Raw genomic sequence first — 23,849 nt, 5'->3', positions numbered from 1 at the left:
AGTTTTCAACAGCAATCTGAGGTGTGTTTTTGTGGTCGGTGGATGATGTAACTTTATATATAAAGACAGATAATTCTTGTTTAGGTGCAGCGTAACATCGGTAAGGCTGCATTATTCCTCTCTATAACTGGGCTTTCATTTGTAACAGGAATTGAAATAAAAAACATGGGCTGCTAGGAAGAGCAAGCTTATTCTTCTATTTCTGGAAGCCATATTTAGACTACTTTTTTTTAAATAATAATCCATGAGAAAATGTCTGAGAACTGATTAGCTTTGGACCTTCATTGTTTTCGGAATTTAACTGCATTAAATATGAGGTAGTTAGGATTTTCCATTTACAAATATTGAAAGGGATTTAAAAATGCTGCCTCCGTGGTGAAGGAAGATCCAGAGGAGTTTTCCTTGCAGAACGAATGCTGTTCTGCGGATGGGTCAGAGCGGCCACTTGACACTCAGGTAAGTGACCTGAGAACTGGTGCTGCCTCCTACTTAGCTGCAGTGTGTAGCGGTGTGGGCATGGCTGTACATTCACCCTCAGTGAAATGATCCTCAGAAACACCTGGCTCTTTCCAAAGATAAAAATACTGGAGTGATCTACCGCGCAGATGGTGAGACAGAACTGCGCCTGGCACACGTAATGCTCTGGGACCTTGCTAAGAAGCAGAATGCAGTGTAAATGTTAGACATTACTCTGGTTTCTCATAGATAGCTCTTGTGTTCTTCTTCAGGGCAGCACGCAGAATTATTGCTGTTGTCTGGAGCAGCGTTACAGCTTTGTTCGTTCCTGATGTGAGGTACTTCAGCTACTTCCTTTGGATGGGTGTACCAGCAAGCTACACAAACAAAGGGAAATACAAAAATAAATAGAGGTAGAGTTGGAGTTACAACGCCTGGTTACTCTGATAGCACTGCCCCCTTCAAATTTTGTTTTTTAGCAGAGCCTGGCTGAATATGCTGCGAATGGGAGCAGTGCCAAAATGTGCTCATTCAGAGGTGAACTCAAAATACCTTCAGCACTACCAACCCAGCATGTCCCTTTGAACAAAACTGTAATGCTGCACGAACACTGCCTAATTTCCAGTATTTCACAGCACTTTACGTACAGCTGTGCTTAAGGATGAACTTAATCTTCCAAACAGCAAACAGCTTTCAGCCTGTTTTCATTCAGACAAAAACCCAACCAAACAAAAAAGCCTGCTACCCAAACCTCGAAATGTTGAGTTAAACCCACACCTTGGTTTTGGCAAGGTAAAAATTAGTTGTTTTGGGAAAGTTGCCTTGAAATGCAGCTGGGGGATGGTGCTGGCTCCTGGCTGACAGCGATTGCATGGCTGATGCTGGGCAAATGCTTTTTTCTCTTTTTCTGCCGTCTTTCCCTGTGTGGCACCGGGACTGTTGTACTTTCACTGCACTTTCAGGGATCTGCTGGAAGGAGCTAAATATTAGAGCATAGTAGGCTATATGTAAATTTCAGGACTGAGTTATGATTAAGCTCTTTTTAGGAATGCAGTTATGACTAAGCGTGTCAGTCAACAGCCAAATACCTTTGTAAAAGTTGTTGGTGAAGTGCAGGAGATCTCTTATTCTGAAAAACCTGCCAGGAATGGGGTCTTCTCATCTGGCGGTGGAGTGTCAGTACCAAGCTTTGTGGTCCGGAGGCTGCCTCGGTCAGAGGCCAGTTCATCTTGCCCCAAAGGAGCGGGAGGACACGCAGGTCTTGGAGCAGCAGCTCAGAGCCACCTGGGATGTGCTGGGGCATCTCAAAGATGCTGCACACCTGAATTTACACAAGATCGGTCTTGATCCTGTCAGTGAAGGCAGGTCAGCAGCTCCCAGTGCTCTGCTGGTGACGTGCCCAGTTTGCTGCTGGCAGTGCTGGGAGCGCAGACACAGCCCACACATACATGTAACGCACGTGTCTTAAGCTGGACCCAAATCCCTTCTTTGCCTGCACTTCTGTAGCACCAAGCACATGCATCCAGACAATGAAGTTAAAGTTTTTCAGCATAGAGACTTGGAGATTTAGTGCTGCCTTCATTCTAGTTCTGATAAGGATACAAAATGGGTTTCAGAGCTGCAACTGAAAAACATCCCTCCGTTAAGGTGGTTAAGGAAGCATATGGAAACTACAAATCAAGTGTGACTGCAAGTGGCTTGCGGGAACGTGAGGGTGTTCAGTGCTCTCAACTGCATCCTTTTTGTTCCCGGGAAACTGAACTCATCTAGCTGGAGGCAAAGTGTTATTACATTTTAAAACATAAGAAATACAGGCATGGGTGTCCTAGATTTGTTACCGAAGGCTTCTGAATGTTGTTATTTTCTATTGTTTGCTTTGGCTTTTGAGATCCTGCTCACTGCAGGTGTGGTGGAGAAAATGGGGCTGAGGGTAGGGGGAGGACTTGTGGGGTCAAGATTTATCTGTCCCCATGTCTCTGATCTGTTCATACATTTACTGCATACCAGGGGAGATTAATATGAGGGGAAGCCTGGTTTGTGAAATGCAGATCAGCTAAACTGGAGGATTAGGATAACATGGGATTGATGGAACATGCTCCCCTACTGCTGGCAATCTGGGTGCTGTAGTGTGATTTCTATGAAAAAAGTACAATATTATACTCTGCATCAATATCCCACTTCTTGGGATCCATGCTGGTTGTTTTGGAGCTGGCTTGGTTAATGCTGTATATTCTATTGTGTCGTGCTGGACAGATGCATTTTTACTTGTGCTCCCGTTAGTGAGTGTTTCACGAGCTTTTATTTTGAAACCTATTGTTTAGAAGTGACCCGTCATGTTCGTCTTTATGCGGCCATTTCCAGTACACATTTTCCAGAACTTAGTTTTAAATAAATGGGAACATTTTTCCTGGTTTGGAAATGTAGGGCAATTTATCTATTTAGCTATTGCTTAATCCTATGCTCCGTTTTCTTCAAAAAATAAATAAAGCAAATCATCACACTCCCTTTTGTAGGGTCGAAGCTACAATACACATGCATTTTAATCCTGTAAGAAATGACAAACAGGCATTTTCTGGGTGGCTTGAGGTTCTGTTCTAGAGAAAAAAAATAAAGAGTTTTGGTAAATTTGTTGGCAGGAATTGAATTTTACAGGATTAAACTATTGATATTTATGGCAAGTATAATAAAAAGTAAAATATTTGAAAAAAACAAACAAACATAGTTTTCATTTGATTTTTCCAATCTGAGGGCTTCTAAAGCATTTCACGCAGTGCAGTGGTGGTTCCTCTGCTTTTGGTTGTTTCCATGAGGGCTGGGCTTAGCCAGTCATGCACCAAACTATGGATTTTTGTGCTTTTGGCTTAAAAGGAGCAAAGTATTTGCAGAAACTTCTTGTAGCATCCTTTGTGTTCCCTACTGGGAATTTCTCCAGTGGAAAATTAATGGAAATTAAATCAAGTAACTCACCAGGGCTGTCAGCTGATTTCTGAGTATAGCAGGTATTTATTTTCTCTTTCCACCAATAACTATATTCTTGTCACCGCTATAAGTGAATTTTAAAAGGTGTTACATAATCGATTGCTGTAGTTCAACTTCTTAAAGTTATCTTGTCAAATTACATCGTAAGAAAGAGAGAAGACATACTGCAACTTCATAAAATATTTCTGAAGTTTCAATAAAGGGGAAAAAATAGTTTCCCTTTTGTCATGTCTACTTTTTATTTAGTAACACAAAGGATTATGGGCTACTGAAATAAAATTTCAGCTCATGAATTCTCCCAACAATATAACATGGGAAGATGCAATCTGTAATGTGATGAAATCTTCCAGTCTATCCATACCACTTTGCTTTGTAATAAGATGCAGCTTGAAGATGCAGTAAAGATAAGGAAGCAATAAAAATAACAAGCTGATAAAGAAGCAATATAAATAACAACCTTCATAGGGCTGGGCTTGCCAGTTACTTAAACATAATAAAAATATTGTATATCATTTGATTAATTTATGCAACTTCACAAATGAAGTGGAAGACAGACTTCACTTTAAGGCCTTATTTAAGAGTACAAGTAAAGTTTGTGGTGTAAAAACTCTCAGAAAGTTCATTTTGTACAAAGTCTGTCCATAGAAGTTGACGCTGAAGTTGAAGCTCAAAATAAATGTGGGTCTTTTCATTGAAAGATAAACACTTACAGGTTTTGTCCCTGTAATGCAATTTGGGAACAGGCCTTCAGATCACTGATGGATTTCTTTAGATAAAGTCTCTTTCACACTTGTATCTCTTCCTGTGTTTTTTGAAGCAAATGCCCCTTTTAAAAATTCACATTTTAATAACCCCCAAACCAACCCATGCTTGCAGAGGAATATTGGCTATTACCTTCTGCAGACTTCTTTGCAGTGTTAGAGAACATATTATGTATACTGTAGAAATACTGTACTGCCTTTGGTAGCATCCCAATAGCAAGCACAGCCCTCACATGCTGGGTGATAATCTCAGCTTAAGCTACTTGTAAAAATTGTTGTGAAGTGAGATTTTAAAACATTACATGATTCTCTAACTCTAGTCAATCTTCTGTGTTTTTTTAACAGTAGTAGTTAAAAAAAAAAAAAGCAGCTGCTTATTCTTGAGGAATAAAAATCACAGAATCATCTAGGTTGGAAGAGACCTCCAAGATCACCGAGTCCAACCTCTGACCTAACACTAACAAGTCTTCCACTAAACCATATCCCTAAGCTCTACATCTAAACGTCTTTTAAAGACCTCCAGGGATGGTGACTCAACCACTTCCCTGGGCAGCCTATTCCAGTGACTAACAACCCATTCAGTAAAGAAGTTCTTCCTAATACCCAACCTAAACCTCCCCTGGCGCAACTTTAGCCCATTCCCCCTCGTCCTGTCACCAGGCACGTGGGAGAACAGACCAACCCCCACCTCGCTACAGCCTCCCTTCAGGTACCTGTAGAGTGCAATAAGGTCACCCCTGAGCCTCCTCTTCTCCAGGCTAAACATTCCCAGCTCCCTCAGCCGCTCCTCATAAGACTTGTTCTCCAGACCCCTCACCAGACTCGTAGCCCTTCTCTGGACCCGCTCAAGCACCTCCATGTCCTTCTTGTAGCGACGGGCAAATGTTTTTTTTGCTGACTTTTTTGGTTACTGCGTTTGGTTTATAGAAAATCTTGACTGTTCATTGTGGCAATAATACCTTCAGGAAGGTTATGTAGACATCTTGGCTTCCTTGTGCAACTCATATGCCCTTGAGGCTATAATGTGAAATCAGTTTTACTTCTGTACATCTCTGATTCAAGAGTGTGAGACTGCTGATCGTACTGTGTGATTGCAACAACTGCTTTTTTTGTTTGGTTTGTTGGTTTAGTTTGGTTTTGATAGTTGCTGCCTAAATGTTTTCTGAAAAAATCGTCCTTTCAAGTTGGAAGGTTGTATGCCCCAAGATACTGGTTGTTTCTGAAGAACATGACTGTGAACACACATACAACAACATGGTTATATTTTGTTTAGCTTTTCATGAAATATTTTGTCGAGATGATAGTTTTGACAAGTCTTTTTCAGATTCCAGCAAAGCCCTTACCCAGGCAAAAGCACAGCAGCCACTCCACTTAAGTCAGCAGAGCTTTGCAGATCCCAGTGATGAGGCGGTCGGGACCTGCAGGACCCACAGGAGCAGGATGGAGAAGCTTTCTCCTTCTCCTTCTTGTCTGGGATCTGTGTTGTGTGGCCGAACTATAAAAACACTTGGTCATCACAGAATCACAGAATTTCTAGGTTGGAAGAGACCTCAAGATCATCAAGATCATCACCTCTGACCTAACACTAACAGTCCCCACTAAACCATATCCCTAAGCTCTACATCTAAATGTCTAAATGTCATCCTCCAGGGATGGTGACTCCACCACTTCCCTGGGCAGCCCGTTCCAATGTCTAACAACCCTTTCGGTAAAGATGTTCTTCCTAAGATCCAACCTAAAACTCCCCTGGCGCAACTTAAGCCCATTCCCCCTCGTCCTATCACCAGGCACGTGGGAGAACAGACCAACCCCCACCTCGCTACAGCCTCCCTTGAGGTACCTGTAGAGAGCGATAAGGTCACCCCTGAGCCTCCTTTTCTCCAGGCTGAACAAGCCCAGCTCCCTCAGCTGCTCCTTGTAAGACTTGTTCTCCAGACCCTTCACCAGCTTCGTAGCCCTTCTCTGGACTCGCTCAAGCACCTCCATGTCCTTCTTGAGGGGCCCAAAACTGAACACAGTACTCGAGGTGCGGCCTCACCAGAGCCGAGTACAGGGGGACGATCACCTCCCTAGCCCTGCTGGCCACACTGTTTCTTATACAGGCCAGCAGATAAAGTTTCTTATCAGACATTCAGCATGGATGAGGAGATACTGTTGAGGGTGAAGCTTTTGTTTTTTTTCCCCCACCCATTCAGGATTTTTGTTGGGTTTTTCCTCTGGAAAGGTAGGAATTATGCTGGTTCCCAGCATGGTAGTTGCACAGGTGGAGCAATTTTTGGTGCTACAACACAAGAGCTCCGCATGCTTCTCATCAGACAAGTAGGTAAGCATCACACAGACGGGATACTTAGAGTTATTTAACGAGTAAGGAAAGCCCTTCAGATGCAAAGCTGGGACATAGGGTGAGATTAGTGTTTGCAGTGGAGATGCTTCGCTTTCCCAAGGCAAGCAGTCAGAGCCAGCAGACGAACCACAGATGGGTCCATTGCATAACAGCCGTGCTGATCCCTGCGTTGATGTATTGCTTGTGACAGGGTATCCCTCCAGTGTGGCATGCAGTGGGGAGTGCAGTTAGAGCAGACATATGAAAATAATCACAATTTGAATCAGCCCTTGAGCTTATTTTCAGATCTTCAAAACACAACCCTTGTTACAGAGCAAAAAAAAAAAAAATAATCAGTCCTAAAGCTTGTGTTATTGTTTTAATCTTCTTGCTTGTGAAATATTTTTTGGAGGTTATGACATACATGTTTGCTTCAAAGTGATTTATCGTTCTCTACATGTTGCTGTTTATAGCTGTAACTGAATAACTTTTGTTAGCAAATCCTGTTTGTGGGTCATTCGTGTGACTGAATTCTTCTGACATTGTAAATTAATGATTCTTTTTTTAAGATACTCCTTTAAAAGAAGGACAAATACACATCTTATGCATGGCTATTTGTCTTATTTTAGATGAAATTAATGAATCAGAAATTCACCTGTAAGGTTCTACACAGGAGGCTGGCAGATGGGATGTAGAACAAACAAAAAGAATTGTGAATGGTAGGATAATACTTTCCTAATTTGTGTGCACACACGCTCTCCCCTCTGCCCCCTTAGTTTACCAAAAGTAGCTCTGTGCATTGTGGAAGCATTGGTAAGGCTTCCACCCATTGCAGGTACTGCAGCAGGCTCTGCTGTGTATTGCCTGGCCACCAGCAATTTTCCCTGAGGCACAGGAGGGTCACTTTGAAAACTTTTTTTCATAAATAATGTTTTAATCTGTTTCAGTTGGCCACAATGAGTCCTGAAATTCTCGAAGTCCCAAGTCAGGCTATTTGAGGCCATCCTTTCCTTTCTTCCCTACAGAGCAGTGCCTGAAGCACCATGATTTTTTTTTAATTGGGTTTCTCTGTGTGCTGTGATTGATACTTATCTGACAGTGCAAACTGAGGAGGGAGCCTGAGTCTAGTAGTAAAGCTCCGGACACAGCAGTCAAGTTAATAACAGCAGCATCTTCCTTCTGTGTGGAAAGGGAGAGTTTTGGATAATTTACAAAATCCTGGACAGTGTCAGCAATTGAACGGTTGAGTACGCGTGTTGTGGGGTCGTGCTTTTCATCTGCAGGCCGTCATTACACCGCTGCTGTTTCAGACTTCAGCTCCTGTTGGTAACTCCCAGAGCTTGTTCCCCTCAGGATGAGAACTTGACTCTGGAGTTTCTGAGCCAACCGCCTTGGCACGAGCTAGAGGAATTAATTTCACAAGCTGAGGATGGCACAGCCTGTTGAGATAAACCTGTGCTTCCTTACTCGCAGCATGCTGTAAAGAAAGATGCTGTCCTAGATTTGCTCATCTGCCAGGCACTGCTGCGCAGGCAGCAAAATCCTGTCAGGGACGGGATGGGGAGCGAGCCCCGTGCCTTTGTCCCGTGCTGCTGGGTTGGGCAGCGGGAGCCAGAAGGGGGCTCTGGAGGTCAGAGGAGCTGGGGTGGGATGCACGTTTGGGGCATTTTCCTAATGTAAACTTAATGTAAAGTTACAACAGGACTCTGCGCCAGAGGGGAAGTAGGCCGAGAGCGAGGCCGGGGAATCGGTGACCTGCCGAGCTGTGTGCTTAGGAGGGGAAGAGAAGCAAGGTTGTACAACGTGTGTATAAGGAGAGATCACAGAGGGAAATAAGAGAGGAAACCAGGGCTCACTGGTTTTGAAGAGCCAAAGGCTGAGGGCTGAGAGCAGGCTGTAGTTGGGCTGTGCTGGCAGTTCTGGGGACTTGCAGCTAGCTCCGTCGGAGTTTAAGTCCATATTGAGATGTGCAGAGGAGAAGGAATAAGTCCAGCCGCTGTAACTTTTCTGAAAAAAAAAAACAAAACAACATTGTGTAAATTCTAAAGACAGTTTATTCTTTAAATAAAAATGTTAAACGGTCGAAACACACTAGTGCTCTGCAGAGATAATGTCTAGCTGCAGTGCTCCAGGTGGCACACGATGCAGATAACGGATGCAGAGGCAGTAACGTAATCTGCCTCTGGTCTGTATCTTACCGAAAACTGCTGTCATACAAACTGAAAAGTTTGTATGTCAATGCCTGGATGGCTCTAAATACTCCCATTCTCTGTCACAGGGCACTGCATGATCAGTCACTTGTAGGTTTGTTATGTGAAGATGAAGAAACTAGACTATTAGGCTCATGCTCATAGTATGAAAGTAGAAAAAAAGATGAAAAATATACTTGTCTAACAGGGGCAAAGAATGCACATATCTGTATGGAAGTAGGAAGACAAAATAATTCTGTAATGGAAAAAGATGCCATTTGTCATTGAAGTCTATCATTTTTTGAAAGTAGAAATACGGATTAATAATATGAACCGTAACTTGGGTATTTAATAACTCCATCTTAAGTATGGCCTTGGTAGATGTTGACAATGTGCATCTGTAGTTTTATGTAGAATACAGCTACTGTAGGAACAGTGCAGAGGCACAGATGAAGATGGTATCTTCATCACGGTTACATTTTTGCTGTGGTTTCTTCAGGTGACTATTACTGTTGTTCATGTGCTTCTCAGAGTCAGCAATACCTTTATGGAAGCATAAGAATGGGTAACATAAGCACAATACCATGCCCATAGTAAATGACTGGCAATTTTATGTCATGGTTATTATTACCTTTGGTATTTGTTACAGCAGCATTTTCCTAGACAAAAAAAAAAAATGATAAGCATGCTCTACTTCGCAATTTAAAAACCTACAAGAACAAATTCCACATTGCTGACTTCGTAGAACAGTGTTATGATTTCATATATAGTTGAAAACAAATACATGTGTTAACAAGGAAAATGTTTTCAACTAACAGCAGGAAATGGAGAACAAGATGGACCTAATACTAGACTGGGGCTGGATATTGTATTCTCAATTTTCTTTTGATACCTACAAGCCATAGCTCAGTTTCTCATAATGAAAAAAAGGGATGAATTTAGGAGAAGAATGCTAAAGATGAACGTAGGGTTAAACCAGGTATGTTCTTCCGGTACTGCGTATTATATCAGTGGTTTCATTGTTCTAAATGCAAAGCATTCAAGTAACTTACAAGGAAAAAAAAAAAAAAAAAAAAAAAAAACACCACAAACTCATAAAGCAAACATGTTATATCACAATCAGTCTTCAATGTGAAAAGCACCTTGGAAAATAATTTTTATCAAGCGTACTTATAAATATTGCTAATACCTCTCTTCAGATTCTAATCCATCTAAATGAACTATTTTGTATTTTCACAGTGGTATAGGGAAAAAAAAAATCATTGTACTTTCTAATCCATTTTTGTTTTCATAATATCATCACACATTAGTTTTTCTCTTCATTCAAAGTACAAATATTGATTGTGGTAATCTGTTCTTATAATGATTTTACGGATCATAGGTAAAGTACTTGCAAACAGCTATCTAAGCAATAATTTGCAGCTTGGGTTTGCCCAAATCTTCCACTATCCCAGTTGGACCATGGATGATGATTGCTACTGCCAGCTTTTTCTGGGTCCTCTACTGCTTGGAAGGTGTTTTGTATATTGCTAGTTGCAGATTATTAAAGATAAAATCTTGCCCTGCTCTCAAACTGTATGTTATCTACCCACTCACTTCACTGTGCAACCTGTGTTTTTTGATAATTTGATATAACTGTGTTCCAGTAGCCTTAATTACAGGGTTAGATTCCAACTTCAGGTCCAATTTGTTCTACCAAGATTGTTGCATGTATTTTAAAAACATAAGCAACACATGGTTAGTGACAAAACTCAGTAGGTCAGGTTGATGGTTAAACTTGATCTTGAAAGTCTTTTCCAACCTAGAAGATTTTGAGTTTCTATGATGTGAAGATTATGATTGTTTTTCATTGTTACATCTCCATAAAAGGGGAATGCTTTCTATTTGCTTGAAGAGGATATAAAGGGTGAAAAAGCAGAGCTCAGAGAACTTGAATGAATTCCCTGGGGGTTAAAACAGGGCTGTATATTCCTATGCACATGCACAATTGTCCTGAATCACCACTAGGGTGCTGCGATTGTTTAAATGTTACGATTGCTTAAAAATGAATAAATCTACATTTATTGGTGGTGGAGAGGTCCGCAGTAAGGTATTTCCTTAGTTTATCGTAGATCTGAAGATCTGTTGTAGGTACAATAATGTTGCATAGAATAAGTGATCTATGACAACTTGCTTGGCAATCTTTAATGTAATGCAATGTAAAGTAGTGGTGCCATTAGCAAAAGAGCCACTGAGTTTGCAACTTAACTATAAGCAGAAACAAGACAGAATGCAGTGCTCTAAACCACTCTGGATCAGTGTTTGAGCATGTATTCTTTATTTTACCACCAGCAGCATAATGCTGTTTTCTCTAGTGTGGCTGGTGCTTTCATTTTATACCATTCCAGCAAGTATGATCGTTCCCAATTGCAGCATTGCCAGATTTGTGTGAAACATCACGTTCACTTTGACATATGACCATGGTATGTTTTGAAAGTACAACTCTAGGTTTAGTTTTGTTTTGTTTTTTGACTTCTGTTACTTGGGATGCAGGACATTTAACAAATAATCCTGCAAGGATATCATTTCTAGAGGAGAGGAGAGGTCTGGGGGAGGACAGATCTGGGGAAACACAGATGAAAGAAGACAACTTTTTCAGTCCAATAATCAGACTGTGGGTAACAGAAGCAGAATCACACAGAATCGCAGAATGGTTGTGGTTGGAAGGGACCTCTGGAGGTCACCTTGTCCAACCCTTCTGCTCATGTAGGGACACCTACAGCCACTTGCCCAGGGCCACGTCCAGACAGCTTTTGAAGATCTCCAAGGAGAGAAACTCCACAGGTCCACCTGTGCCAGTGCTCTGTCACCCACACAGCACAGAGGTACCTCCCAGTGTTCAGGAGGAACCTCCTGTGTTCCAGCTTGTGCCCATTGCCTCTTTTCCTGGCGCTGGATACCATGGAAAAGAACATGGCTCTGTCCTCTTTGCACCCTGCCTTCAGGTATTGATACACATTGGTGAGATCCCACTGAGCCTTCTCTTCCCCAGGCTGAACAGTCCTGGGCTGTAGCCAAGCTTTAATGAGTCAAAAGCCAGCCAGCTCAAACAGAGCTGGAAAGACTGTTGTAAACCAAGAAGAGCGAGAATTCAGGAGTGTGTCCCCTAACTCCTTGAATGTCTGTCAGGTTGTAGTTCTGTACTGTCTGCTTTCATATACACAATTTCTAAAATATCTTCAGTTAGTGCAGCAAAGGAGGAATGTTTAAGCTGTGGGATGAGAAGACTGATCCCTTCTCAGCTGTAGTGAGAAGATGGCCATCTGCGAGTTTGCACTCGGTTCCTGTGGAAGACAGTAAGTTGTTAGGGAGATCTCTGAAAGGGTCTAACAGTTGTTTTAAAGGCAAGAGGAGAGATTGGTGTTAAGGTTAAATATGTGGTCTTTGTAAGAGAGGGTTCAGAAGAGAGATGTCTTTGTGCTCTGTTTGTTTCTTGAGAGACCAAAGACCAGCTGCCCTTGTTGAGACACTGTGTTGGCTAGGTCTGGAGATATTCTGATGTTAATACTTTGTCAGCTCATGATGTCACTCTTGAACTGTAATTTTAACCAGACAACAGAAACCTCTCATCTATAGTTGTGAGGTTTAAAAAAAGAAAAAATGCCTGAAAAATCGCAAAGACTTAATGGTGAACTACATGTGACCTGAAATGAGATTGTGCAGTGGGAAGGGATTATGCAGTGTAGAGTACATGCAATATGATTTTACTTACTGCAGAATGTATTTTTAATTTGGGGTGTTTTTTTTTTTTTTTATATCTATTTCAGTCTGTAATCTAGCACACTTTCCTAAAACAGAAGGACCCAATTCTTCTTTAGCTCTTGCACACATCACTAATCAGAGGGAAAATCAGCTTCTCTCTCCCCTGAATCATCATGGCACAGAATCAGTGAAGTCAGTTCAAATGTGCCCTGATCTATGGCTTGATAAACATAGAAGGGGCTTGGTGTGAAGGAAAGCTGAAGCTGCTGTGTATGTTCACATCGAAACAGTATGTACACATACTGGGTATGTTCGCCTCAAAAAGGAAATTTATAGGCAGGGACGTCATAGCAAATAAAACAGTCCTAGGCAAAAGTTGTGCTTAGAGCTTCTGTTCTCCCTCTGTGGTGATGTGAAAACAACATAACGATCAGAAAAGCAACCCAACCAAATGGGATAAAAGGTACTATTTGTCTCCTGAATAACATAACTAGATTGCAGTGCTCCTTGCCCCAGATCATGAATGAAATGCAGGCAGGAGGGCAGCTTACAGAGAAGATATCATGGAAGAGAAGAGTAGAGCCATAGCTGACAGCAAATGTATTGGAAGATCTAGAGCATTTTCTTGGTGCTTTCTGAATCTGGTCACAGAGTGTAAGGAAATGTGTAATTCCTGGGTCGGTGTGTTTATCACGGGAAGGTCCTCTTGCATCTTCCTTTGAAACAGGCAGTGCTGGCCGCAGAGTACTGGGCCAAGTGGTCCCATGTGGAAATGTGAGAGTGGATGCGTGCCTGATATTTGCAGCATATGCCCTGCTGGCCTACCTGAGAAGTGTCCAGAAGTGCTGTTACCTCAATAATGGTCTGTCCTGGGGGGAAAAAAAAAAAAAAGAGAGAGAGAAAACAGAGAATGAAAAATGCTGTAAATCTGCCTAGTAGTCAGGTTGGATGTAAAGATAAACATCAGTTGTGTTTGTTGGCTGCAGTGTACTGCAGGCTGCCTGCAGACGCAGGCTGTCCTGTCCCCTCCCAGGGCTATCGGTTGGCATCAGCGGTTTCCTTAGCACATCACACTGACCTGGCACTTCTGGTTTGTTTTTATTTCTAGCAGTCCAGCCACTCTGCTCTGCCCATTGAGCACATCGCTGCTCAGAAGTGCAAAATTTCCTGTCCTTTAAGCAGTACCCCATAGAAGCAACCCCGCTGATGAAAGTGGCTATGCCTAAGAACAAGCCAGAACAGCAACATTAAGCAAAGGCAGAAAAGGGATGGACATGAATAGAATGGATAATATTTGGAATAATTGCTCTGTTGCTTCAGGGCACTGTTGAGACTCAGTTTGTAGAGACTGATTTATTTATTGCATCAGCAAGCAGCCTTTTAAAGTAGAGGAGATGGAACAGAAAATCTTCCCAGACAATCTTCAAGGGTTGTGGGTGACTGTAAGGGGTAACAGTTCTCTGCAGGATTCTATTATTCCTTTTTGAATGTAATTTTTGCTTATCACTCATCATGTATCAAGTGATTACCATTCATTTGATTGCTGTGTTGAAGTGGACTATTCCTATTCTCTGTCATATTCCTACATCGACTTCTGTTGCTGCCCTTGGGGCTCTTTGCCAAGATGAGTTTCCCTGATAAATCAGGGCTGTTTGCAAAGTAGAAATTACTCATTCGATCAAAATTTTCAATATATAAAATAAATTGTTCGTGTCAACTACAGTTTATCTCCCAATGTTGAATTTGTCTTTCTTAACTATTCCCATTCATGCAAAGCATTTAAAACTAGACCTTCTCGCTGGCCAGTAGTGACAGCAGTTTCTTACCTTGCACCCCGGCGCACCCTGTGTGATGTAAATCAGAGAAGGAAACATAGAGTTCACTTCTGCTCCATCTAAACACATTTCAAACTTCAGCTGACATTATGGAGAAGTCAGAGGAGGCGGTGATAAGAAGGACTTGTTTTTAAAAGGTATTTTCTATGTGTTTGGCAGACTTAGCCTTAAGGAGACCTTTCTGGTGACCGCTTGACTGTAAAGCAGCCTTCCTGGTTCTGGTCAGGCGATGCCGGTGCTCCCTGAAGACGTCTGGGGTAGTGACAGTCCTTTGAACAGGTCCACAGTGTGTGCAGCACCTACATCAGCCACCCTTCGAACAAACCATTCGTGTTCACCTGGTTGTCTGAACCTGCAACATGGTCATTAAAACAAATAGGTTATTTTCTGTTAAGTTCTAACGCTTTTAATGGTAACCAACAAAATAGCTGGTTTTAAAGTCCTGGTTTTGCAGTGCTGGGGGAAAGCGTTTGCATTATCTGATGTGAGGAAGCATAAAAGACTGGCGAAATTACCAGTCCCTTTCCCTTCAGTTCTTCTGTTAAACAGGTTTTCAGGATGCCGAGAACCACTCTGTGAGCCGTGCTTCCCATTTGGTACGACTGATCTGCAGAGGCACTTTATTGTTTTTAAACCATTACAGTCCAGATAGAAAGTCAGTATCTGTGCTCCTGATGACTCTATAAAGACTCTGCAGCCCCGAGCGGACCAGCCAGCCTTCCAAAGATGCTTTGAATAATTGAATCTCCAAGTCTGTCAGCTTGGCCTGAGGGAGCTGGAGAGCTTAGAGGTGGCCTTTGATGCCTTTTTCTTTTTTCCTTAAGAAGTTCAAGTATATATTTTTCAGAAGAAAAGTTCCTGTATTTGTATAATAAAGACTTTGATCATAATTAATTTCTAGTAGCTGTCAGTATCCTAAAAAATGGCTTGTACGTAACCAGAACAGCAGAGACACAGAAAGGGCAATTATTCTATACATGAATACAGTCCACAAATATCACAAGGACAGTGTGGTAAAGGTTAATTGCATGTTTGGCCAATAAGAGCAAAGGCATAAATCCCAAGCTTCTAATTACTGCATTCTATTATTGTGTTTGTGCTTCAGATATCAAACACCGGTTCTCTTTTCAGCTGTATAAATAGTAATGATCCCTTATGTTTTCAGCTCTGTCATTACAGTACTGTACTGAATTAATATAATCTTTGAAAACGTTTTGCTTTGAGTTTGGCTTGGTTGTGAGAAGATACAGCTTTTCCCAAAGAGCGCTCGGGACCTCTGACTGTTCCGTGCATGATTTTTATACAAGTTTTGCTTTTCTCTTTGCTTGGAAAGCAGGTTAACTTCAAATCTTCATAATCAACAACCAAACACAACAGCAACGAGCAAGATCAGTTCACTTACTTGTCTGTACTGTCAATATTTTGGGTTGTTAAATGGTAACTGAGTATTGTTGTAAACATAAGCTATTGTATGGACTAATGATGTTTTGTAGCACATTATTGTGGGTCTTTGCTCAATATAGAAGAGTGGTTGTGGTTACTGAGGTATCTGAGTCACAGCCACATGCACGGCTTTTCTTGCTGGTTCCTCGTTAACGTATTCTTCGCCATTAATGATTAATTGAAGAAACCTAAAATCTTTTATTTCACCTGTAGAACATAATTGAGGATTTTCTCTTCTTTCAGAAGGATTTCTGCTATTACTAGTACACTGAATACAGTTTTCATTATATGATTAATCACATTTTGCTGTAGAAAAAAAAAAAAAAGCCTGTAGCAAACAGCATGTTTATCAATCTGTATTGCTGTAGTGCTCACCTTGATGTGATGTGCTTATTATCAGGTAGTGAAAGTAAGACTTTGGTTGGTTTTTTGTTTGTTTGTTTGTTTTTTAAATGTGAGGATAAAAAAAACTATCCGCTAGTGAGGGTAGTGGTAAGAAACAGGTAAGTGCAAGTCCCTGCCAAAACAAAGCAAGTTGTAAGCCTTTTGAAACATCTGAATGTTAAGGCCATGTGGGCATCAGATGGGTGTAGCTTAGAAAGTAGAATATGGAAAGACAAGTTCAGCAGAGCTGGATCTGTGACCACCGGCTTCTGCAGCCAGCTTTCACCTCAAGCAATTGGAAACACCCTTCCCTTCTGCGTGGGCTGGTGTCCCTGTGCTGGAGCTTCTGCTCGCCAGGCTCTGGTCCTGCCTTTAACCACTCTTTCCCTGCCCAAATGGCGAGCCTGTGTCTCGTTGATTTGAGCATCACTGCGCAGGCGGTGGAGGTGGCGGGCCTGGGAATTAGCCAAGGGTTTGGGGTTGTGGGCAGGGGAAGTAAACTTCTGTCTGTTTTGATTTTATTTCTTCTTTTCTCCATGGTGAAATAGGAGAGCTTTTTTCCTTTTAAATAAGGCCAGTTTTATCAAAAACACCTGCTAATGTTACCAATTTTTCTGCTATGCAGAGAAAATCTGCTTGGGTAAAGTACTGGGCCCAAGGTGCAGTCTGTCCCAGAGGAGGAGTTGCAGGGTTTTGATCTAAGCCAGACAAATAGTAAAGGTTGCTTAAAGAAAATCAAGGGCAGACCAGAGAGAGTGTCATTAACACTAAATTTCACTACATATTTTTAATGGATTCTTTGAGAAAGGATTAAGAGAAAAAAAGGAGAGGGGAGCTCCAGCTGTGGATGATACTGTGATGAATGGAGAGAAGAACCAAGGGGTACAGGTGTGGCCAGAGCAGACGCCTGTGAAGGTGGGTGATGGTGAAGGTGGGCTGAGGAGGCCCTTCGTGCCTTGCACGGAGGGAGATGAGGAGGACTTCTAGCGGGCAGCAAGTTGTGAGGAGCTGCACCAGGAGCTCAGCCTGGGAATCCAGCCCCACGAGGAACCACGGGCTGTAGGGAGAGTTGGCCGCTGGCTGTGGGAATGAGGCAGCTTGAGCCTGGGGTTGTATCTCTTCCTACCTGGCTGATAGCAGCCGTCAGGGGCTTTTTGGGAGGACAGGTCAGAGCATCCCGGATCCCATAATGTAAAAGCAAAGGATCACGCCTCCCTCGGGGGCCAAGGTGGGTCAGCTCAGTGTTAAAACCCAAGTGAAGGCTTGCAAGGGACTGCAGATGGTGTGTGTGGTCGGCGAGATGCTGCAGAAGGTACTGACAGAAGAAAAGTCCCATCTGGGGCTGGTCAAAGCCAGCAGTCAGAGGTGGTCCGCAGGGACTTAGACAAAGGCTTTCTGCATAAGTGAGTGGTTTGGGACATCTGCCTAGCCTTGGACTTGCCTTCCACCCTCTTGTGCTCCTCTTTTGGGTCTTAAGTTCAGAGAGCTCTGAGAAAGATGTAATAGTTTAACATTATTGGATGGTTTTCAAAAAAGGTGGTACATTCGTCAGCAAAACAAATGAAAGGCTTGAATGAGTGAGGGTAATACCTACTTTTAATTTGAGCTTGGCTATTAAAGAAAAGGACTAATTTAAATACCAGGCTGGCCAGGTATAGAGTATTACAGGGAGGGATCAACTGAAACTGTTCTTCCTGCTGTGGAATTGGGAAACCATTAAGCCAAGAGACACAGGGCAGTGGCAAAAGGTCTGTCACCGAGGTCCTCTAATATCCATGAGTTATATCTAAGCTAGTTTATTAAAATTCGGCTGTTGGCTTGTATTTGGACTTTCAAAATGCTCTGGGGATTCTGGGCATCGCTACAAATATGAAGACTTGGAAATAAAGGATCCTAAACTGTTTGGTCTTGAACTTACCCAGAAACTGGGAGAGTGTGTTTGAGAGCTGGGCTGTGGGAGTAGAGGAAAGAAGAAGTCTTAGTAGCTGGTGTAGTAGATGATTTTACAGCTGATTTAGATTTCATTGTGCCTAATAACTGTGTAAGCAGTGCCAGGGTTTATAACTTCAGTCTGCAGAAATTCACATTAGCAATAGTGGAATAAATGGCTTGTGAACAATCGGTTGGTAATGGACAAGCTATCCTCCCCTCTGAGTACAAATACCATTGAACAGCTGTGTGCAGGTTCAACTTCCCAGCACGAAAAGCTGGAGAAGATGGGGGCAGTCTTAAGGCTTGGACTCGCATGTGATTGTGACTGAATGCAGATGGCTTAAGTTTTGCCTGTCTTCAGTTTTATGCTTTGCCTCACTCTCGAAGGCTGCTGTTCCTGCAGCGGTGCTGGCTGAATGATGCATTAAATATGTGTGTTTACGTTTAGGAGCCAAACTGCAAAAATGTGTTTGGGAGCAGATTCACATAAGGCAGTGCTTGGAGCTGCTGAAATTCTTGTGGCTGGGAAGTACCAGTGCAGCATTCCTGGGTGGCTGGGTGCATCCGAGGAGCAGCAGGGATTGGAAATGGGCAGAGGGAGGAAAAAAAAGAAAAAAAAAAAAAAAAAAAGGAAGTTTCATTTCCTTGGGCTTTCCAGGCTGAAGAACTGTTAAATTGATCAGGTGAGGAAAAAATCATGGACACAGGTACCCGTTTTGACGATTCAGGGGGTTATTGACCCAAGACCAGAGCAAAGGGTGGATTTTCAGCACAACAGTCTGAGTCCTTGTAGAGGAGAAAAAGGCATCAGCGCAGAAGAGCTTGAAGAAGTTAAATTTATAGAGCATTTGGAAGAACTTTGTGTCTGGGATTAGCTCTGGGTCTTTAGACCCTGAGATCTTGACACCAACTTGGCAAAGCTTGCAACAACTGCAATTGCCGGATTTTGTAACTCTGCAGAGGCCTGGGCAGGATCGTGTTAATCCTGTTGCCACACACGCAGAGCAGCCTTGGTGGAAAGCTGATGGCAAACAGCGGGGATTGGCTTACCTGCATATCAGGAACCTGTTATTGTTCCTTCCTCATAAATTGCCGAAGTGCAAATATTACTGGTTTGTCCACAGCAGGATGAATGAGTAGGGGCAGTCGGTGGAGCGTTGTGTGGGTGGACTACGGAGCAGCAAAACGCTTCTCAGAGGGAGGATTTCCATACTGGAGTATTAGGGAATTGGAAAACCAACTGGCAGGACTGGTCTCCAGAAAATGTAGTTCCTCCCTGCGGAGAAGGCTTCTGCGTCCAGAGGGATTTGGCTTTCCAGGTGACACACTCCTCTGCAGATGAGAAGACCTGATGGGTGATGGATGCAGGTATTAGCGGATCACAGCGGGTATCCAAGACCTTTTCCAGTATTTGATGGTGACCATATGGCTGCTGTGCTCTTTGCAAATGCCTTGGCTGACGAAAGGAGGATTTCTATGGCTATAACTGGAACGGAGCAGAAACAATCATCAGTGTCCCGGTTCCAGGCACTGATGTCTTGCAAAAGACAGTAATGAAAGCTAAGCTGTTAGCATGGGAAAGTGTTCGTAGACATCCACGTGGGTCCTTGCATCAGCCAGAAGGCAGCTATGGACTGTTCTGTGGAGCAGTTTGAGGCTCACTAAAATATCAAGAGGCTTTGACTGTAGCATAGTTTCCAGTAACTGAGTCTTTCACCTTTCACCTGGTTTGGGAGAGCTGCACGCAGGTCAGTGGATAAACTTGGCATCTGAAATGTGTCAGCTTGTGAGTTTTATGTGTCAGGAGTGATTACAGAGCTCTTGGTGAGTCATCCGTGTGTCCCACAGGCGCAAAAGGATGGAAGGTAAAAGTCTGCTAAACCTGGTGGGATTCGTGGTTTTCTTCTGATACACTGATGCTTCAGAAATTGTGCATTGTAATGCTGAACCCCTCTGGAAGAGTGGTATTTTGGGGAAGAAAGAATTATAGTATGCACTTTTTTACAGCCAAACAAAATTCTGCAGTTTTCTTTATTTCTTTTTAAAAAAAAAATTACTCCTTGAGTGATGGGTCACTGAAGCCTGGTTTCCTGAGGTACCCCTTGTCTCCAGGTCATCTCCTCCCTCCCCTGGAAAGCTCCTTGTCCTCCTCTCCCTTATTGCCCCTTCCCCATGCCCTGGGGCTATGCCTACGTGCCCTGGGGCTGCTGATGCCTTGGCTGGATGGGTGCTGCCAGCGGCTGATGCCACATGTACGGAGCTCTCTCTGCCTTTCCTTCGAGGCAGTGCACAAACATGTTCCCTCTCTTCTGCCTCTCGCCTGATTTATTTATTTATTTATATTTTTCCCACAGAACACGTTGATCTTACCTGTATGAATCAAAGCGGCAGTGTATGGCTGGTTCCCAGCCACCCGCTGCTGTCCCGCTGGCTTGGGTGCTTGGTGCTGAGCCTTCACCAGGCTGACTCAGCCCATTTCACCAGCAGAAAAGTCCTTTTTTTTTCTTCCTGTACCAGTTTTCTGCCAATTTAATAAGATGAATTAATTCAGCTGCTGCCGGTGGCTGTGGGTTGGGGTGGGAGAGCACCCTTTTCAGCATCACCTCATCTGCAGACTCACCCTTACCTTGTGGCTGAACAGATGCTTAAGGCTACAGGACAGTGTAGATGAAGGGAACATGACTTGTATATACGTGGATTTAAAATAATTGGTTAATAATCTGGTCAGGAAAAATTGAGGATTAGAGTAAAGGAGGGTTAAGGGCATTACGATGAAGCAACAAAGAAATAATGTCATCCCTTTGTTCTAGTTCCCAGTTCTTCCTCACCCTACAAAGAGCAATGTGTGTTATTAATGTTACCGGTCATATTACCTGCTTTTGCATCTCTGTCCTCATCCAAGAAAAAGCCTTAATCACACGCTTTGGTTTTAGCATATGACTAGCTGAAGTTCTGAGAAAAGGGAACGGAGTTGAACTAACAGAGGGTCATGGTATTCCTGGCAACTTCCTATGAAGACGTGTTCTCTTTTTCCATTCCTTTCCTATTCACACTCAGCTGTTGTGCTTGAAGTAGCCACTTGGTGTGCTTAGGTTGACAGAAGACAGAAACTTGGAGAACTTTGCTTTGGTCACTGTGCTTTGCCTTCTTAGGGTTTGGTCTGTTATATTGAAATATATGTATGTATATATGCTTGCTGACATGTTTCCTGCCTCCTATTCACTGTTTTTCAGAAAATCTTCAGAAGAACTGGACATGGATAAAGTAACAGCAGCCATGGTACTAACCAGTTTATCCACCAGCCCTTTGGTCCGCAGCCCTCCTGTCCGACCCAATGGTAAGCTGCAGAGAAATGCCCAGCAGGGGCTGCCCGGAGGGGTTGTGCTGAAAAGCCCCAAACCTGGGCATTGAGTACACGGGCTGTAGGGGAGGGATGCAGTGTGGTTCCCTGTGTGGGAGGAAGAGAGAAGAATGTGTCCTGTTTGCCAGTGGTGGTGCTGGGAGCTCATTTCCTGGAGTCATGGAGGAGAAGGTGCAAGGGGCTGTCAGCTGGCTGTGGCCCTTGTGTGCTGGGACAGCACTGAGCACAGGTCCTGGGTACAGTCCTGGCAGAAATTACAAGAAAACTGCTTCCCTTCCCCTGGAGCCACTCCGTGGGCAGAAAGAGGGGCAATTAGCACCTCAGGACACCTTCTGCTCTCTGACGCGCTGCCTTTCCAAACAGCCTGTTTGTGTTTGCACACACGCCGTAAATAATCCGGCAGTTCTTCTTGCCCACACACCACCGAAATCAGATCAGATTTTGCTCAACTCTGCGATGAGGCAAAGCGTTTGTGGATCTTGATCCTCAGCTGAGAGGCCATGTGCTGGCGGCCTGCGGTGACACGGGACTGCCTCTGCGGCGCAGGAGTAGGCCCTCCATTGCTGCCCTGCTCCTCTGCGCCCTGGGCAGCTCTGGTGGCCTGCCATCAAAGGCTACAAGGCTACTTAATTACAAATTATACGTGGTATAGCAGAAGGCACACAGATAAAAATAAATGTGAGCGATAATAATGAAATTGCTAATGAATCATAATTAATGCGTGCAAGGTTGACTGGAGTTACAAGAGGTTTTTTAAAACTGTTACATGTTAAGGAATAATCTCCAATTAGGACACTTTTTTTTTAGGATGTACCACCATTGTTTGCATGACACTTGCTTTTCTTACTCACTTGTAGCTGTTAAATAGACACTAAATGCCCTCCTACTATAAATGAGTGGAGTGCTGAGAGGAATACTTGCAGATTGCAAATTAATAGGGAAGTAGTTTCTGCAAGTATTACTGTTAACAGGGATGACCCCCTGAACAATGTCATACCTAAAACAAACCTATACTATGAGGAATGTTGTGGCTTTAAAGATTTTTATGTGAGTAGCGTGGGTTTTTTTAAATTTCTTTCTAGAAAATTTAAGTGTTGCCCCTTTGGCTGAGTAGCTGGAAGTCGAGCCATGAACATCCATGGCTGCTGCCCATATGCTTTGCACACACCTTCCAGATATTTCAAAGCCAGCAATGCCTGTAGATGAGCACAGCTCTGACGAGCCCTGAGAAGTTTCTGGTGGTGGTGTCCCCGTGACTGTCCTGCCGCAGGGCTGGAGGCTGCCCACCCTCAGGAGGGAAGGAAGACCCAGTGGACAGCTGCTCTGCAGCCACTCCAGCTCACTGAAACCACAGGGGAAGGTGAATGTTTGCCAATGTTCCAGGCAGGGACTCGAAGTGGCTGAAGCACCTATGTGTCCCTCTTAGCATCCCCTGTCACTGAGAGGTGCTTGCTTGTGGGGCAAGGCAGTTCTGTCACTTCCACCAGCTTCAGCAGGTGACAATTGTCAGGACCCACAGTGCACCTTAGCCAGCATCTGTTGGCTGGGAAGATCTCCCAAACAAGCCTCTTTGAATTGCTAATAGGTAAACAGTAGCTATTAGGTGCGTTTGATGCTTCTTTTGCAGTCTGAGTGCTCTTTGATATTCCTTCACATAGATTGTTTGCATCTTTCCTGAAATCTGGGAAGACAAGCTTGAAAAAGCGGTTCACGTGTTTTCAGTAGTCACAGATGAGATTTTGAAGCTGTTGTTGGGCATGTTCTCCCTGAATATCTTAGTTTTGCTTGAGTGGAGGCTTATTAAAGACTTCAGTGAAAGTGCAAAGATTTGATAATTTAAAACTCAATTGGTATTACAAGGCTAGGCTCTGATCTTAGCAATACAAATTTAGTACTGATGAATCCTCCCCCCCACACCCCCTCCAAAAAAAAAGCAGTAAGTAGTAGTGTAAAGGAGCATTTCTTTTAAAAAATTGAATTCTGCCTAGAAGTAGAAAATCATATTATCATTAATAAGAAAGTCTGATCTTTACTGGAATTACTGGGGGTGATCACCCATGTAAATTGGATCAGAGTTTGGCCACTGTTTCCCTGCAGCTGAGTAATATTTGGTCTGGTTCTCTGTCACACAACTCCAGCAATGTGAAAAGAGCCCCAAAGTATGAGTAAGTTGTGTTTATTTTTATTTTAAACCCCTTTACATTGACAGATTTGTTAGTATTAATGAGGACCAGTGTTTGTTTGTTTTTTTCCTGTTGTCAGCCTTGTTCAGTCTTTTTTTTCATATATTACTTTAAAAATGTTCTTGATCTAAATCTCTTTCTCAGTAAGGTGAGGAGGAGCTGTAAAACCCGAGAATACAAAGTACCACCGTAAATGTGTCAGAAAACAGTAGTTGAAAGAGTGCTGTTTCCTTTGTTTATTTGAACAAATGCAATTTTTAAA

General features: G+C 43.0%; 1 protein-coding gene across 3 annotated transcripts in view; it reads left to right on the top strand.

The window, feature by feature from the left end:
- Positions 1–23,849, top strand: part of ZNF704 (zinc finger protein 704) — a 92,540-nt gene that overhangs the window by 32,373 nt on the left and 36,318 nt on the right. For all 3 annotated transcript variants that reach the window (XR_004748049.1, XM_035316864.1, XM_035316863.1), the window contains exon 3: positions 21,277–21,380. Coding sequence is in view for 2 of the 3 variants with exons in the window: in XM_035316864.1 (XP_035172755.1) it covers positions 21,277–21,380 (104 nt within the window). In the remaining variant the exon portion in view is untranslated. The remainder of the gene's footprint in view (positions 1–21,276; positions 21,381–23,849) is intronic.

The sequence above is a fragment of the Oxyura jamaicensis genome, chromosome 2, assembly GCF_011077185.1.
Source record: "Oxyura jamaicensis isolate SHBP4307 breed ruddy duck chromosome 2, BPBGC_Ojam_1.0, whole genome shotgun sequence".
Lineage (NCBI taxonomy): Eukaryota > Metazoa > Chordata > Aves > Anseriformes > Anatidae > Oxyura > Oxyura jamaicensis.
The sequence above is the reverse complement of the archived record's forward strand: the minus strand, read 5'-3'. Positions and strand labels throughout refer to the sequence as shown.